General features: G+C 37.6%; 1 protein-coding gene across 10 annotated transcripts in view; it reads left to right on the forward strand.

Annotated features, from left to right (window-relative positions):
* COBLL1 (cordon-bleu WH2 repeat protein like 1) overlaps positions 1 to 17165 on the forward strand; it is a 169967-nt gene that overhangs the window by 81165 nt on the left and 71637 nt on the right. For all 10 annotated transcript variants that reach the window (XM_016195319.2, XM_016195320.2, XM_016195321.2 and 7 more), the window contains exon 3: positions 5685 to 5870. In XM_016195319.2, the coding sequence (XP_016050805.1) occupies positions 5685 to 5870 (186 nt within the window). The remainder of the gene's footprint in view (positions 1 to 5684; positions 5871 to 17165) is intronic.

Below are 17165 nucleotides of genomic sequence, written 5' to 3' on the forward strand. Positions count from 1 at the left end.
GTGGGAGTGTGCTAGCTTGATTCTGGACTGGGTACACAGCAAAGCATGTACACAGGTAAGCTGTTTTGCTGACTCTACATTTTAAACTTTTTTGAAAGATTTGTTTATTTACTTAATAAAAAAGAGAAAGAGTTAGAGCAGGACTTCTGGTTTGCAAAGCATATGCTTTACCTTCTCAGTCTCCATTTTTAACCATTTTCAGGTATACAAATTAGGGCCATTAAATATATTCATATTGTTGTCCTAGCACTGTCATGAATGTTTTCTAGAATGTTTAAATTATTCCTAACAGCAATAGTGTACTCACCACATAGTCACTCAAAGTCCAGTCTTCCTTTCCCTAACCCTCAAATATTATTTGTTTCTATTAATTTTGTTTGTTCTGGGTACATCATAAACATGAACTCATACAGTGTGCTTGTGTTTGATTTACCTGACATTAGCATAATGTCTTCAGGTTCATAAATGGAGCATTTATAAAAATTTGTTTCTTTTTAAAACCTTATTACTACTTACTGCATTGTGAGGTCTTACTACATTTTATTTCATCTGTTGAAAGACATTTGGAAGGGCCTGGGGTCTCCCTTTTGGAAAAAGCTAGGAAATCTATTTTAAGTATATCCCAAGAGGCCCACGATTTTACTAATCATGCCTGAGCCCAATAGCTAACATACAGGTGGGCGAAAGGCAGAGATGGTGTCAAGAGTTGGAAATAGTACTAGAAAGTTGGATCGGGGCAGAGAGTAACTTCCAAATATGGGAAAAGTACCATTAACTGTAGACCCCATTGGTCTGATCTGGGACTCATGTCTGTTCATATTCAGCACAGGATCCTGTGTAACCTCTGCATCCCTGTAGGTCTGAGCTCATATTCTGTGGTCATAGCTAGGAACATTCTAGGCTGAACTAATTTCAGGAGTCTTCTTTGAGTGGCAGTATGTTGACCCAGGCCTCCCTCAGAGAGTGGGGCAGTCCCTATCATTGTTCCACATTGAGGGCAAAACTTTTTTTTTTCATGGATTCATTTGTTTTCTTCTACCTGAAATATCACTTGTTTCTTTTGTTTTTCTGTGTTTCTATTTTCTCCAGATTTTAGGACTAGGAACTAGGCCATATCATCTCTACATCACAGTGCAAAACCGAGTCTACTACATGTTATTATTATTATTATTATTATTATTGGATAACACTGGTTGAATAAAAAAGATCAGATTCTACAGATTTAAAAATATTTTAGGAGCTGAAGAGATAGGTCAATATGCTAAAGCATAGAACTTGCATGCCTGTGGCTAGAGGTCCTAGGTTCGATCCCAAGCACCCTCATAAGTCAGAACGAAGAGGTACTCTGCACCCCATCCTCTAAGAAAATAATAAATATTTAAAGATACTTAAAAATTTTCGATGGATCTGGTGGTGGGAATTGTGTGGAGTTGTACACCTATCCTCCGGTTTGGTTAATGTCTCCTTTTTAAAAAAATACAAAAATATTTTATTCATATTTTATAAAAGTGATATATATATATATAAAACACTTTAAAATTGTTGTCACTATTATATCTTTTCTAAACTGCAATATACTCCTTCAGCTATGCTCCTGAAATTGAAGCACTGATCATTTTAGAAAATGAGTGTACACTGTAGGAACTTCACTTCTCTCCCTCCCCACTGCCAAGATGTAGTATGCACAGAGGTGTTTAATTTATAACACCTTAACTTTTGAAAATACTCAACATCTCATTGTTATATATTCACTTACTAAGGACACTTTTTTTGTCTTGTGTGATTTTTATATTTTTACTTAGAAAAAATGGGGAGAGAAATGAAAAGTTCTTTCTCTGTATGTAAAGTAATCAATCATGTTGTTCTCAGAGCAATCAGCCTTTCATCAAGGTAATATTTAATTTTTTTAAATTTATTTCCTTTTGTTGCCCTTGTTTTATTGTTATAGTTATTGTTGCATAGGACAGAGAGAAATGGAGAAAAGAGAGGAAGACAGAGAGGGGGAGAGAAAGACACCTGCAGACCTGCTTCACTGCCTGTCAAGTGACTCCCCTGCAGCTGGGGAGCCTGGGGCTTGTAGTGGGATCCTTCCTCTGGTCCTCTTGAGCTTTGTGCCACGTGCGCTTAACCCGCAGTGCTACCGCCCGGATTCCCCCAGGGTAACATTTTTAAGAGTTCTAATTTGCAGTACATTTATAAAAAACGCAGATGCTAAGCAATATCTCAGGAGGTAGAACACAGGCCTTACCATGTCTGAGACCCTGGGTTCAAGCCCTTGCAACATGTGGGAGCATTGTCGGTAGTAGCAGGGGATGCTCCATGGATGATGGAGTAACGCAATAGTTTGTTTCCCTGAAGTAAAGGACCTACAGGAGCTCACCTGAGTAACATACTATCTGCTCACAACCCAAGTTTGAGTCTGACCGCCATCACAGTGGAGGAAGCTTTGGTGCTGTGGTACCTTTCCCTCTTTGCCTCTGTCTCTTCCTTTCTATCTGAAAAAGTTAACTTGGAACAATGAAACACAGGCATGATTACACAAAAATAAAAGAAAACCTTGCCTGGGGAGGTGACTGAGTGGTGGAATCTTGCATGCACAAGTTCTCTGGTATTGTTAAAAGAAAAGATAGAAAAGGGGAGTCGGGTGCTAGTGCAGCAGGTTAAGCGCACATGGCGCAAAGTACAAGGACTGGCATAAGGCTCCTGGTTCGAGCCCCCACACCCCACCTGCAGGGGAGTCAATTCACAGGTGGTGAAGTAGGTCTGCAGGTCTTTTTCTCTCCCTCTCTCTGTCTTCCCCTCCTCTCTCCATTTCTTTCTGTCCTATCTAACAACGACATCAACAGGAATAACTACAACAATAATAAAAACAACAAGGACAACAAAAAGGAAACAAAAAAAGATAGAAAATTTTGTTATTATTATTATTTATTATCTTTCATACTATATTTTTCATACTATATTTTCATACTATATTTCCTGTATATACTATATATACTGTATATATATACTATGTATTATATATACTATATAAATACTATATTTTCATACTATATTTTTTTCAACATAGCAAATTGAGAGGAAAAATCCATAGGCTGCTGCTGGACCCCCACCTCTGCATTGCAGTATCCCTCTCTGTTCTTATTTTTTTAAATTATTTATTTAAGAAAGGAGACATTAACAAAACCGTAGAATAAGAGGGGTACAGCTCCACACAATTCCCACAACCCGATCTCCATATCCCATCCCCTCCCCTAATAGCTTTCCCATTCTCTATTTCTCTGGGAGTATGGATCCAGGGTCATTGTGGGTTGCAGAAGGTGGGAGGTCTGGCTTCTCTGCTGAACATGGGCGTTGACTGGTCGATCCATACTCCCAGTCTGCCTCTCTCTTTCCCTAGTAGGGTGGGTCTCTGGGGAAGCGGAGCTCCAGGGCACATTGGTGGGGTCCTCAGTTCAGGGAAGTCTAGTCGGCATCATGCTGGCATCTGGAACCTGGTGACTGAAAAGAGAGTTAACATACACAGCCAAACAAATTGTTGACCATTTATGGACCTAAAGGCTGGAATAATGCAGATGAAGTGTTGGGGGGGGGGTACTCCCTGCAGACTCTTGTGTACTTCTGCTTTCAGGTATATATTTTTCCCTGGTTTATGGGCATGTGTGAACCTATGCTCTATCTCAGGGGACCTGGACTGTATCTAGGTTTTGGGGACTTTATTGGGGAGTGGACCACCTGGAATGGAATTAGAGAATACTATGAAAGGAAAGGTCTCACCCGAGTAATGAAGCTGAAGGGCTGTCATTCCACACCTGAAGTCTCTGGACACAGTCTGAAGTGAAGCATGTAGAAGTGGCACTCGTTATGTTGATTAGGTTGCGATCTGCGGATGCAATATTATTTGGTATGAATTGAGAGAAGCATGCAGGAAAGTGGGCCCCACCCTAAGGTTCTAGGACTGGGGGAAATATAGGCTCTATAGTGGAAAGGTGAGGTTCCTGCTGTCTTAGGATTTGAGAAGACAATGGATAGTTATTGTTATCACATTATTTGGTAATTGGGTTAACTTTGAAAAGTCCCTTTGTTAGGGTTTGCTGTATAATACCCAGCATCTTGTATATAGCTGTGCTACTGGTTGCTTCTGTTCTCCCTGGTCTAGGCTTTTGAGAGAGTCAACATATCAAAGACTCAGCCTATGTATTCAAAAGACTCAGTCTGTGTTTTAAAAAGTTTGAGACATATGATAAATTTTTCCCCTCTCATATTAATTAAATAGTGGTTTATATGACTACACTTTAATAGGACTGTACATAAGCCAACATCACCCTGATACCAAAAGCAGATAGGGACACAACAAAAAAGGAAAACTACAGACCAATATCTCTGATGAACATAGATGCCAAAATATTAAATAAGATCTTGGCCAACCAGATACAGCAGCACATCAAAAAAATTGTTCATCAAGACCAAGTGGAATTTATCCCAGGAATGCAAGGCTGGTTCAACATCCAGAAGTCAATCAATGTCATTCATCACATCAATAAAAGCAAAGCCAAAAACCACATGATTATCTCAATAGATGCAGAGAAAGCCTTTGACAAAATCCAATACTCATTCATGCTCAGAACTACACAAAATGGGAATAGACAGGAAATTCCTCAAGATAGTTGAATCCATATATAGCAAACCTACAGACAACATCATACTCAATGGATAGAAGCTGAAACCGTTTCCCCTCAAATGGGGGACTAGACAGGGCTGTCCACTATCACCATTACTCTTCAACATAGTATTGGAAGTTCTTGCCATAGCAGTCAGGCAAGAGAAAGAAATCAAAGGAATACAGATTGGAAGGGAAGAAGTCAAGCTCTTACTATTTGCAGATGATATGATCGTATACATTGAAAAACCTAAAGAATCCAGCAGAAAACTACTGGAAGTTATTAGGCAATATAGCAAGGTATCAGGCTATAAAATCAGTGTACAAAAATCAGTGGCATTTCTCTATGCAAACACTAAAACTGAAGAAGAAGACATCCAGAAATCACTCCCATTCACTGTTACAGTAAAATCTATAAAATACCTTGGAGTAAAGCTGACCAAAGAAGTGAAAGACTTGTATACTGAAAACTATGAGTCACAATTCAAGGAAATAGAAACTGATACCAAGAAATGGAAAGACATCTTATTATTTTTTTTATTTTTTACTACAAAATTACTGATTTGTCCCATATAATTTTTTTTCAGTATATCTATTATCAATTTCTGTTATAAATCAGTGAAAGGGTTGTCTTGACAGTTATTAGAACAATTTTCACTGAGGTAGAAATGTAAATTACCATTGTAAATAATCATAGTTCATTGCTAAGATCTGTGGAAATACAACATGCTTCATTCTTGCAGAGAATTATTCTAGGCAGAGAGGTGAAACATATATTTATGGAATCTTGTATATACTTTATAGGAAGAGACTTTGTGTTGGCTTTATAGCTAGATTTTGAATGATACTGCCTTCATTTCAGGTAAAGTAAGATTTAGTATTTTGTTACATACTTTTTATAGATGTGAAGACATATATATACAAATGTAGTATTTTATGAAATTAGGCTAATATAAAATTACTATAAGCATATATATGTATATTTATTTATTTATTTACTTTCATCGCTTTGTTTTTATTTTAGGAGAAAGCCAAAAGCCAAGGCGCCACTTCCTCCAGCCGAGACCAAAAATATTGATGTCTCATTGGTTGATTCTGTAGAATCCTCAGCTTTCATCATGGAAAAGAAAGAAAACATGATAGATAAAGACATTGAAATCTCCGTAGTTCTACCTGGGGATGTTATTAAATCGACAACTGTTCATGGCAGGTATGGTGGAGTGGATGAGATACGGGACTTCCCTTTCTTCGGTCACTGCAATCCTCTGTCCTATAGTTCTTGATTTTCTCTCTGACAAAATACTTAATCCATCACTGAGTTTAGTTATCCATTTAAAACAATGCTGAAAGGTATTGAACTTTCTCTAACAGTGTTTTGATGTTGGATCAATTCTGCCATCCCAATCCAGTCACTCTTGTAATTTAGACATTTTCCAGTCTGTTAATCATTTACTAATGCTTTCAGTTGATCTTCTCAGAGAATGGCATAAATTAAATAGCTTTTGCAAGTCAAAATGCAGAATTCAGTGGCCTGGGGGAGATTGCATAATGACTATGTAAAAAGACTTTCTTGCCTGAGGCTCTCAAGGCCCCAGCTCAATCACTGGCATTACCATTAAGTCAGAGTTGAGCAGTGCTGTGCTGAATATTATGAAAGGAAAAAAAAAAAAAGTAAGGGGCCAGTGGTGGTGGACCTGGTTCAGCGCACATATTCCTATATGTAAGGACCCAGGTTCCAACTCCCTGACCCCACCTACAAGGGGAAAGCTTTGTGAGTGATGAAGCAGTGTTGCAGGTCTCTCTCTCTCTCTCTCTCTCTCTCTCTTTAAATTTCTTTATTGGGGAATTCATGTTTTACATTCAACAGTAAATACAATAGTTTGTAAATGCATAACATTTCCCAGTTTTCCATATAACAATACAACCCACACTAGATCCTCTATCATCCTTTTTGGACCTGTATTCTCACTCCACCCACCCCAGAGTCTTTTATTTTGGTAAAATATGCCTATTCCAGTTCAGGTTCTACTTGTCTTTTCTCTTCTGGTCCTGTTTTTTTCTTTTTTTTTTAAATTTATTTATTTATTCACTTTCATTGCCCTTGTTGTTTTATTGTAGTTGTTGTTGGATAGGACAGAGAGTAATGGAAAGAGGAGAGGAAGACAGAGAGGAGGAGAGTAAGATAAGACACCTGAGACCTGCTTCACTACTTGTGAAGCAATTCCCTTGCAGGTGGGGAGCCCAGGGCTTGAATGGGAATCCTTAAGAAGGTCCTTGCCTTTGCACCACCTGCACTTAACCTGCTGCTCTACCACCCAACTCCCCTGGTCTTGTTTTTCAACTACTGCCTGAGAGTGAGATCATCCCATCTTCATCCTTCTGTCTCTGACTTATTTCACTAAACATGAATTTTTCAAGGTCCATCCAAGATCTGCTGGAAATAGTGAAGTCGCCATTTTTTATAGCTGAGTAGTATATATATATACCAAAACTTGCTCATCCACTCATCTGTTGTTGGACACCTGGGTTGCTTCCAGGTTTTGGCTATTACAGATTGTGCTGCTAAGAACATATCTTTTTGGATGGGTGTGTTGGGTTCCTTAGGATATATCCCCAGGAGAGGAATTGCAGGATCATAGGGTAGGTCCATTTCTAGCCTTCTGAGAGTTCTCCAGACTGTTCCCCACGGAGGTTGGACTAGCAGTGCAGGAGGGTTCCTTTGACCCCACAACCTCTCCAGCATTTGTTGCTGCTACCTTTTCTGATGTATGACATTCTCACAGGAGTGAAGTGGTATCTCATTCTTGTCTTTATTTACATTTCTCTGACAAACACTGAGAGCATTTTTTCATGTGTTTCTTGGCCTTTTGGATCTCTTCTGTGGTGAATATTCTATCCATGTCCTCTCCCCATTTTTGGATGGGCTTATTTGTTTTCTTGTTGTTGAATTTGGCAAGCTCTTTATATATTTTGGTTATTAAACTCTTGTCTGATGTATGGCATGTAAAGATCTTCTCTTATTCTGTGAGGGGTCTCTTGGTTTGGGTAGTGGTTTCTTTTGCTGTGCAGAAGCTTTTTAATTTGACATAGTCCAATAGGTTTATACTTGCCTTAGTATTCTTTGTAATTGGATTCGTTTCGTTGAAGATGTATTTAAAATTTATGTGGAAAAGAGTTCTGCCAATATTTTCCTCTAAGTACCTAATAGTTTATGGTCTAACATCCAAGTTCTTGATCCACTTTGAATTTACTTTTGTGTTTGGTGAATTACAGTGGTTCAGTTTCATTTTTCTGCATGTTTCCCATTTTTTCTAACACCATTTGTTGAAGAGACTCCCCTTTCACCATTTAATAGTCTGGGTAATTTTGTCAAAGATTAGATGTCCATAGATGTGGGGGCTTACTTCTGGGCTCTCAGTTCTATTCCACTGGTCATTGTGTCTATTCATGTTCCAGTACCATGATGCCTCCATTTCTGTTTTTTCTTCTCAAGATTGTTTTGGCAATTCTAGGTCTTTTCTGGTTCCAGATAAACATTTGTAGCATGGGTTCTATTCTTCTAAATATGTGTTTGGGATCTTGATGGGGATAGCATTAAATTTGTATATGGCTCTGGGTAGTATATTCATTTTGATGATGTTAATTCTTCCAAACCAAAAACATGGAATATCTTTCCACTAATTTGTTTCTTTTTCAATTTCCTTGAGTATTGACTCATAATTGCCAGTATAAAAGTCTTTCACTTCTTTGGTTAGGTGTACTCCTAGATATTTTAGTGTTTTTGTTGGTGTAGTAAAAGGAATTGATTTCTGGATTTCATCTTCTTCTAACTTAGTGTTTGCATAGAGGAATGCCACTGACTTTTGAATGTTAATTTTGTAGCCTGACACCTTACTGTGTTGCCTGATGATTTCCAAAAGCTTCTTACTGGATTCCTTAGGTTTTTCTATGTATACTATCATGTCATCTGCAAATAGGGAGAGTTTGACTTCTTGCTTTCCAATATGTATGCCTTTAATTCCTTGCTCCTGCCTGATTTCTATGGCAAGAATTTCCAACACTATGTTGAATTGTAATGGGGATAGTGGACATCTGTGTCAAGTACCTGATCTGAGGGAAAATGCTTCCAGTTTTTCACCATTGAGTATGATGTTGGCTGTATGACTGCTATATATAGACTCCACTGTCTTGAGGAATTTTCCATCTATTCCCATTTTTTGTAGTGTTTTGATCATAAAGGGATGTTGTATTTTGTCAAAGGCTTTCTCTGCATCTATTGATATGACCATGTGGTTTTTGGTCTTAATTTTGTTGATGTGGTGGATCATGTTGATTGATTTACATATATATATATATATATATATATATATATATACACATACATATATATTTTTTAAAACTTTTTTGCCTCCAGGGTTATTGCTGGAGCTCAGTGCCTACACCATGAATCCACTGCTTCTGGAGGCCATTTTTTCCCCTTTTGTTGCCCTTGTTACTGTAGCCTTGTTGTAGTTGTTGTTGATGTTGATGTCATCATTGTTGGATAGGACAGAGAGAAATGGAGAGAGGAGGGGAAGACTCAGAGGGGGATAGAAAGATAGACACCTGCAGACCTGCTTCACCACTTCTGAAGCGACTCCCCTGCAGGTGGGGAGCTGGGGCTCGAACCAGGATCCTTATGCTGTCCCTTGCGCTTTGCACCACATGTGCTTAACCTGCTGTGTTACAGCCCTACTCCCCTGATTTACATATATTAAACCAACCTTGCATGCCTGGGATAAACCCCACTTGGTCATGATGAACAATCTTTTTAATAGACTGCTATATCCGGTTGGCTAAAATTTTGTTCAATATTTTAGCATCTATGTTCATCAGAAATATTGGTCTGTAGTTTTCTTTTTTGGTTTTGTCCCTGTCTAGAACAGAAATGAGTATTCTAGTGTCCCTGTCTAGACCAGAAATGAGTATTCTAGTGTCCCTGTCTAGACCAGAAATGAGTATTCCAGTGTCTTCAGTCTTCTGGAAGACTTTTAAAAGTAGAGGTATTAGTTCTTCTTTGAAGGTTTTGTAGAATTCACTTGTAAAACCATCTGATCTAGGACTTTTATTCTTGTTTTTGATTTCATTAGCTGTGATGGGCCTTTTCATGTTATCTAGTTCCTCTTTACTGAATTTTGGAAGTTTGCAGGTATCTAGGAAATTGTCCATTTCTTCCAGTTTCTCTAGATTGGTGGGATATAGTTGTTCATAGAAGTCTCCCATGATATGTTGAATTTCTGCAGTGTCTGTTGTGATATCTCCTCTTTCCTTTATGATCCAATTTATTTTGGTCTTCTCCCTTTTTTTGTTTTGTGAGTCTGGCTAAAGGCTTGTCAATTTTGTTCACTCTTTCGAAGAACCAACATTTACTTTCATTGCTCTTTTGTATGGTTTTCTTATTTTTAGTGTTATTTATTTTTTCCCTAACTTTAGTGATTTCTGCCTTCTGGTTGATTAATGGTTCCTTTGTCCTTCTTATTCTAGGTCTTTAAGATGTGCAATCAGGCTTTTTATTTGTGGTTTTTCTCATTTCCTAATGTGTGCTTGTATGGCTATGAACTTCCCTCTCAGTACTGCCTTAGCTGTGTCCCAAATATTTTGATAGTTTGTGTCTTCATTTTCATTGAACTCTCAAAACATTTTGATTTCTTCTTTTACTTCCTTTTTGACCCAGTAGTTGTTAAGTAGTGTACTGTTGAGCTTCTACATTTTGGGACTCTTACTAATCTTTTGTTGATGGTTAAGTGTTAGTTTAATTCTACTCTGGTCTGAGAATATGTGTGGGATGATTTCAATGCTCTTGAATTTGCTGATGCTGTCTTTGTGGCCTAACATATGGTCCATCCTTGAGAATGACCCATGTGGACTTGAGTAAAATGTGTATTCCAGTTTCTTGGGATGAATGACTCTGAAAATATCCAGTAGTTCTAGTTTATCTATCTCCTCATTTAGCTCCCTTATGTCTTTATTGATTCTCTGCCTGGATGATCTGTCAAGTTGAGGGAGTGGGGTGTTGAAGTCCCCTACTATGACTGTGTTGCTGTTAATGCTGTAGCTCTTTCAGTAGAAGTTTGTTGTATTTAGGTGGCTTCTCATTGGGTGCATAATGTTAATGATTGTTAAGTACTCTTGATTGACTGATCCACTGAGCATTAAGTACTGTCCATCCCTATCTTTTAAAATTTTATTCTTTTTAAAGTCTTTCATGTCAGATATGAGAATAACTGTTCCTGCCCTTTTTTGTGGGCCATTGTTTTGTATGATAGTTTTCCATCCTTTCACTTTGAGTCTGTGTTTGTCTTATTGAATTAGGTGAGTTTCCTGTACACAGCATATTTTTGGGTTGTGTTTTCTGATCTATCTTCCTACTCTGTGTCTTTTAATAGGTGAATTCAGGCCATTGACATTTATTGATATCAAAGACTGAAGATATTTTAATGCCATTCTTGTAGAGCTTTAGAGTGTTCATATATGGCATATTTATGGTGGTCTGACTGTTTATAGGAGACCTTTCAGTACAGGCTTGGTGATATTTGATCCTTGCAACTGTTGCTTGTCTGAGGAGGTTTTTATGCCTCCATCTAGTCTGAATGACAGTCTAGCAGAATACAGTAGTCTTGGTTGAAAGCCTTTCTCATTGAATACTCGATAGATATCTTGCCATTCTCTTCTGGCCTGTAGTGTTTGTGTGGAGAAGTCTGCTGCTGATCTTAAAGGTTTTCCTCTGTAAGTGACTCTTTGTTTTTCTCTTGCAGCTTTTAGGATCCTTTCTTTATCCTTTTTCTTTTCCATTCAAAATATTATGTGTCTCAGTGTCTTTAAGTCTGGGTTAATTCTATTTGGGAACCTCTGGGCTTCTTAAACCTTTATGTCTTTTATGTTGTCTGGACTAGAGAAGTTCTCAGCTATTATGTCCCGAAGAATGCTTTCTTCTCCTCCCTCTCTTTCTTCCTTTGGTGAGACAATAATGTATATATTATTTCTTTTGAAGTCATCCCATAGGTCTCTGTTGTTGTTTTCAGTATCTCTTAATCTCTTTTTGAGATCTTTTACTTCTTTTTTAGTTGTCTCTAATTCATCCTCGATCTTGCTAATTCTGTCTTCAACCTTATTGATTCTATTCTCTTTCCCCTCTACTGTTTTCTGGAGTTCATCTATTTTATTCCCCTGTTCTGATATTGTTTTAGCTTGTTCAGCTTGTTGTGTTCTTAGCTCAGCTATTTCAGCTTTCAGCTCTCTAATAACCTTGAGATAGTCTTTCTTCCAGAGTCTCATTTGTTGTTTCTGCATTTCTGATGACAATTCTTTCAAACTCTTTACTCACTCCTGTGATTATTAACTAGTGTTTGGATGTTGACCTCATTATTTTGTGCTTCACCCTTTGGGGGGCTTTTAGCTGGATTCTTGTCCTATCTGGTTCATTTCTCCAATATTTCTTCTTTTTGGTTTAACCATTTTATATAGTATGCTATGAGGTCCCTTTCTCAGTACTTTTCAAATTACTGATCACTCTTGCCTGGATTGACTTGTGTCTAAGTAAGGTAATTAAAGGGTTCATAGCTGTGGAAGTTGACAGTTGTTTCAGTAGTATTTTAATCCCTGAGTTGGAGCTCAGTGGCTTAAAAGCCTCTTTCATTGTTTTTCTTCCCAGTAGGCTATGGGAGCCTGAGGGCTTTTAAACTATAAGTAGTCTTCTTAGCTTAATCACTGACTCCTGACCAAGAGATAAATCAGGGTGGGGCAGAGATAATCCAATGGTTATGCAAAGAGATTCTCACAACCCCACCTATAGGCCATGTATGTATAGATCTTCTCCTGAGTTTCCTGGTTAGTTCTCTGTCCTCTGGTGTCAGCACAGGGCTCTAGCTTCTGAGGGCAGTAGCAGTGGAGACTCACAGCTACATTTGGTGAGTCTTATGGGGGTCCTCTCCTCCCTTCATCAGTCTTTTTGTTGGTGAAAGAGGCTGGAGGTGGTGTCTCAACTGATAAACTCCAGGTCTGTTACCAGCCACTTAATCTCTCCCTAGGCTCCTCTCTGTCTAGGAGCCACATGTGTTTGCACTCACCTGTGATTTGATGGGTTCTTGAAGTCGTTTAGTCCTGTCTATTTGTGGTGGACTCCTTTGGTATTCCTAGTTGACCCGGGAGAAGAGAGGAGGAGAGGGGAGGGGAGAGGAACACAGCTACTGCTGCTCCAAAGCCCCACCTCCGGAAGTCTTCTTGCAGGTCTCTCTCTCTCTCTCTCTCTCTGTCTCTCTCTATCACCCCTTTCCCTCTCAATTTCTGGCTTGTCCCTATCCAATAAATAAATAAATAAAGATAAGAAAAATAGAAAATTAAGCCTAAGTAAGACAGTAACCCCTATGAAAATTCTCTCCAAAAACTATTTCTTTTAATCTATTTCTCTGAATTTGATTTAGCAGAGATTAATTAGTACTCTTATTTATTTATTTGTCTCCAGGGTTATTGCCCGGGGCTCAGTGCCTGCATCATGAATCCACTGCTCTGGAGGACTATTTTTTTCCCCTTTTGTTGCCCTTGTCTTTTTATCATTGTTGTTGTTATTATTGTTGTTGTTGCTGTCGTTGGATAGGACAGAGAGAAATCAAGAGAGGAGGGGAGACAGAGAGGGGGAGAGAAAAATATACACCTGAAAGCCTGCTTTACCGCCTGTGAAGCAACTCCGCTGCAGGTGGTAAGCCGGGGGCTTGAACCAGGATCCATATGCACTTAACCAGCTGTGCTACCTCCCAACTCCCAGTACTCTTATTTTTTAAAATATTATTTATTGGATAGAGAGACATCAAGAGGGAAGGAGAATATAGGAGTAGAGTAAGGGAGAGATATCTGTAGCATCACTTCTGTCCTCACAAAGCTTCTTCCCTTACCCTTCTTGCAGGTAGGGACTGAGGGCTTAAACCTGGTGCCTTCCACATTGTAGCATGTTCACTCAACCAAGTGCATCACTGCCCAGGCCAACTAATTACTCTTAAAATGTAATACTTTCATATTAAAGAGATAAACCTGTTTGTAAAATTAGCAGATGTTTTTTAAACTTCTTTGAATGACTTAATGAATTTACTGAACCTGTAGCTAACTTTAATAGAAATGCAAGTATAAACTTTAATCCAGGAAGAAGTAGAGATGTGGTTTAGAAAACTGGTATTTTTGATACCTGCATAAAAATTGGAAAATGGAATAAAGCCAAGTGTAATTTTCCATTTCATTCGAGGTGGAAAGTTACATGAGCTGTAGGCTTGGTCTTGTCTCACCTTCCACCTTTAATTGCCCACTTCTTATCAGGAGACCTGTTTTAGAAACTTAGACTGATCTTAGTGTTATGTGTATGCATTTTGTTTGCTTATATGAAAACAGAAGAGAAAATTAGCAACACACTGATTATTGTATTCTTAATGTGGCTGTTAAAAAAATAAAAGAAACAAAAAACTTTTTGAGGGTAATTTAAAGATACATCATCAGGATTACATGTAACTTTTCAAATTACTGAACACATCTGAAAGTAGAAAATGTCAGTTTTAACAAACATTTAATAAGTACACTAGTATGTATAGTATTGTGTGTCATATTCTCATTAAACTATAAGTACATTGCATTTTGACATTTATTTTGCGTAGAAAGTAGCTTTGGAGAACACACACTGCATGCATTTCTCAACTAAGGTTGGGAAATCTGTGACTGTCAGTGATAGCTTCCAACTCATATGCAGATAATCACACGGTGGGGGGGGCAGTTTGCCTCTGCTGAGTGGAGAGAGGAAGGCATTTTATAATGACCATCATTTTCAGTCTTTGAACTCTTGTTATCAGCCTGATTTTAAACTAATATGATTAGAGTAATAAACATATTTACTTTTTTTTCTTTCTTCTCTTCTCTTTTCCCCCATCCCCCACCCCTTGCCACCTTGGTTGTCACTGGTTCTTGGTGCCTGCATGTGAACTCCACCACTCCTGATGTCCACGCTTTTTTAAAAGATGTATTTTAATAATTACATGTGAGAGAGAATTTCACAGAAGACAGAAAGAGAAGAGGAAGAAAACAAAGCACACTCTAGTACTTGTGATGCTGGGGCTGGAACGAGAAATTAGCCAACTTGCAAGCCTGGGTTAAGCCATTTCTCCTGTTATCATTTTCTTTTGATAGTGGGCTAGATAAACAATTAGAATGAAAGAGAGGGAAAGAGAGATAGAGAGAAAGCTAAAGACCCTCAGAACTTCCCCTCTACAAATGAAGCTGCCACCAAAATGTGGGGACCAGGGCTTGACCATGTGCCCTTGAACATGGTAACATGCTTACTTCACTGATTGCACCACTACCTGACCACTCAAAGGAATTTTTATTTTAATCATCTCTTCTAGTTTCTCACTGGTGTTTATGATTAACAATGGTGTCATTACCACCACCCCACCCCCACAGACTTCCCTTTAAACATATCAGTACTCTACTTATTTTGCTATCTCCTCTGTTTTTAGACTTCTGGGATTTTTAAAAATTTATTTTTAATATCAATGACTTCATTATTAGAATTATAATATTCTTGTCAATCCTGTCACCTGCCATTTTATTTTCAACTTTTCCACATAGTTTCTGAGCTTTTCTTTTGTTTCCTTTATTCTGGAAACCAACCCCCTGCAGTATATTTCCCCTTTTCACTAGGATCAGGGCATCTCATCACTTGAAGCTATTCTATTGCTAAAATCTTAGAATTCCCTTACGAATCTTTTTGATACCTCACTTTCACTTCTTAATTGGAGTTGTTCTTCGTCCTCTTTGTTAATTTTAATTTATGATCGTTCTCTAAAAGTGCTACATTTTACATGATATTTACCTTAGGTTCTGCTATAAGACATTTCTTTTATATTTATAAGAACTTTAGATTTTTGTTTGTTTTTTCTTCACTCTGACTCTTCTAGCATATTTGCTTTCCAGGTTCCTAAGCCTGAGTAATTTTCCATCAATGAGCTTTTTGTTTCTGGACTTTTAGTTATTGCAGAACTGTCTCTGTTTTCTTATCTTTATGTTTTATAAGTGAACTGTTGTTAGGATTAAATGAAATGCTATCAGTGCCTGGTATATATTGGCTTTCTCCATTTTTCTATTGAGAGCTACTTTCCCCGAACCCTGGACCTTCTCCCTTTACCTTCCACCCTCAGATTAACCTGACCCAAACACTCCTCCGTTTGTGGCACTACCTTTGACAAAAGACTGCAGGGGCAGAAATTCAATACCAAACTAAGGAAGTCCCAACTAGCAAGCCTGGAGTTTGGAACACCTTGATTTTTATTTCTTCCCCCAAATTAAGCAGGCTTTTTCATTACTGCTGTTCTTTGTGTATCTTAAACTTCACTCATGTGACTGTTTGTTCTACCAATGTTTTCCATTTTCCACTTCTCCAATTAGTTTATGGGAAATATCCCTCTCAATATGATAAATATGGTCTCTCGAGAATGCACTCAACTATAACTTTAAAATTATTTTGACTTTTAAAAAATTTTATTTATTTATTTTTTTTTAAAGGAGAGCACTGCTTGGCTTTGGTTTATTGTGGTTGGAGGATTGAACATGGAACTTTGGAGCCTCAGACATAAGAGTCTTTTGTATAATCATTATGCTATCTACTCTCTCCCTCTTTGACACTTTATACCATTGATGGGTATATATTGTCCTGTGCTACAATTTTTGTGTTTTGTTATCTTGTAAACCATAGAGTACATGAGAGCATGTGTAATAAATGCATTTCTTAGCAGAGTAGTAGGTATTTAATAGTCATTATAATATGTTATAATATATTATAATATTATATTATTGCCTTAAGCCAGTTTTTTTTGCAGACAGAAATAACAATGTGAATGGCAAAAAGATATTTGATAAGGTACTTGCTTTTTCTGTAAACATATTTTTTTAAGTTGAGAGCAAAGCACGAGTGCCGAATAGCAATACCCTAAATTCTGATAGCTTCTTAAATTTTGTTTAGAACTGGAAATTTTTTTGAGAATAGAGTTTGATATCAGTGTATTTACTAGTAGACTTTAGAACCCTTTTTCTCTAATAGTTTTATCATTCAAAAAAAACAATTTCAGTTATAGAAATTGCGATTAGTTTCTTATATTAAATATTTTTGATTCAAAATGGTGGTATGCTTCTGAATATCTAGTGAATGTGGTTCTGGATATCTTAAGAGTATACTTCTAGATAGTTTAGAGTGCTGTTCAGCATATCTAAAGAGTGTAGTTTGAGATATCTTGGATGTTGTACTTACTGGTCACACATTGTTTCAAAAAGATAACAATTTGAACATAATAACAAAAATAACCATTCAGATAGAAAACTACATTGTTTAAAAAATAAGCAAAACCTGAGAGCTATTTCATGTGAAGACTCGCCTAGAAGAAATGAATCAAATTCCATTGTGATTTAGTTACTAGAGAGAAATAGGAAAAATGTTAAC

This window comes from Erinaceus europaeus, chromosome 18 (assembly GCF_950295315.1).
Source record: "Erinaceus europaeus chromosome 18, mEriEur2.1, whole genome shotgun sequence".
Taxonomy (NCBI): Eukaryota; Metazoa; Chordata; class Mammalia; order Eulipotyphla; family Erinaceidae; genus Erinaceus; species Erinaceus europaeus.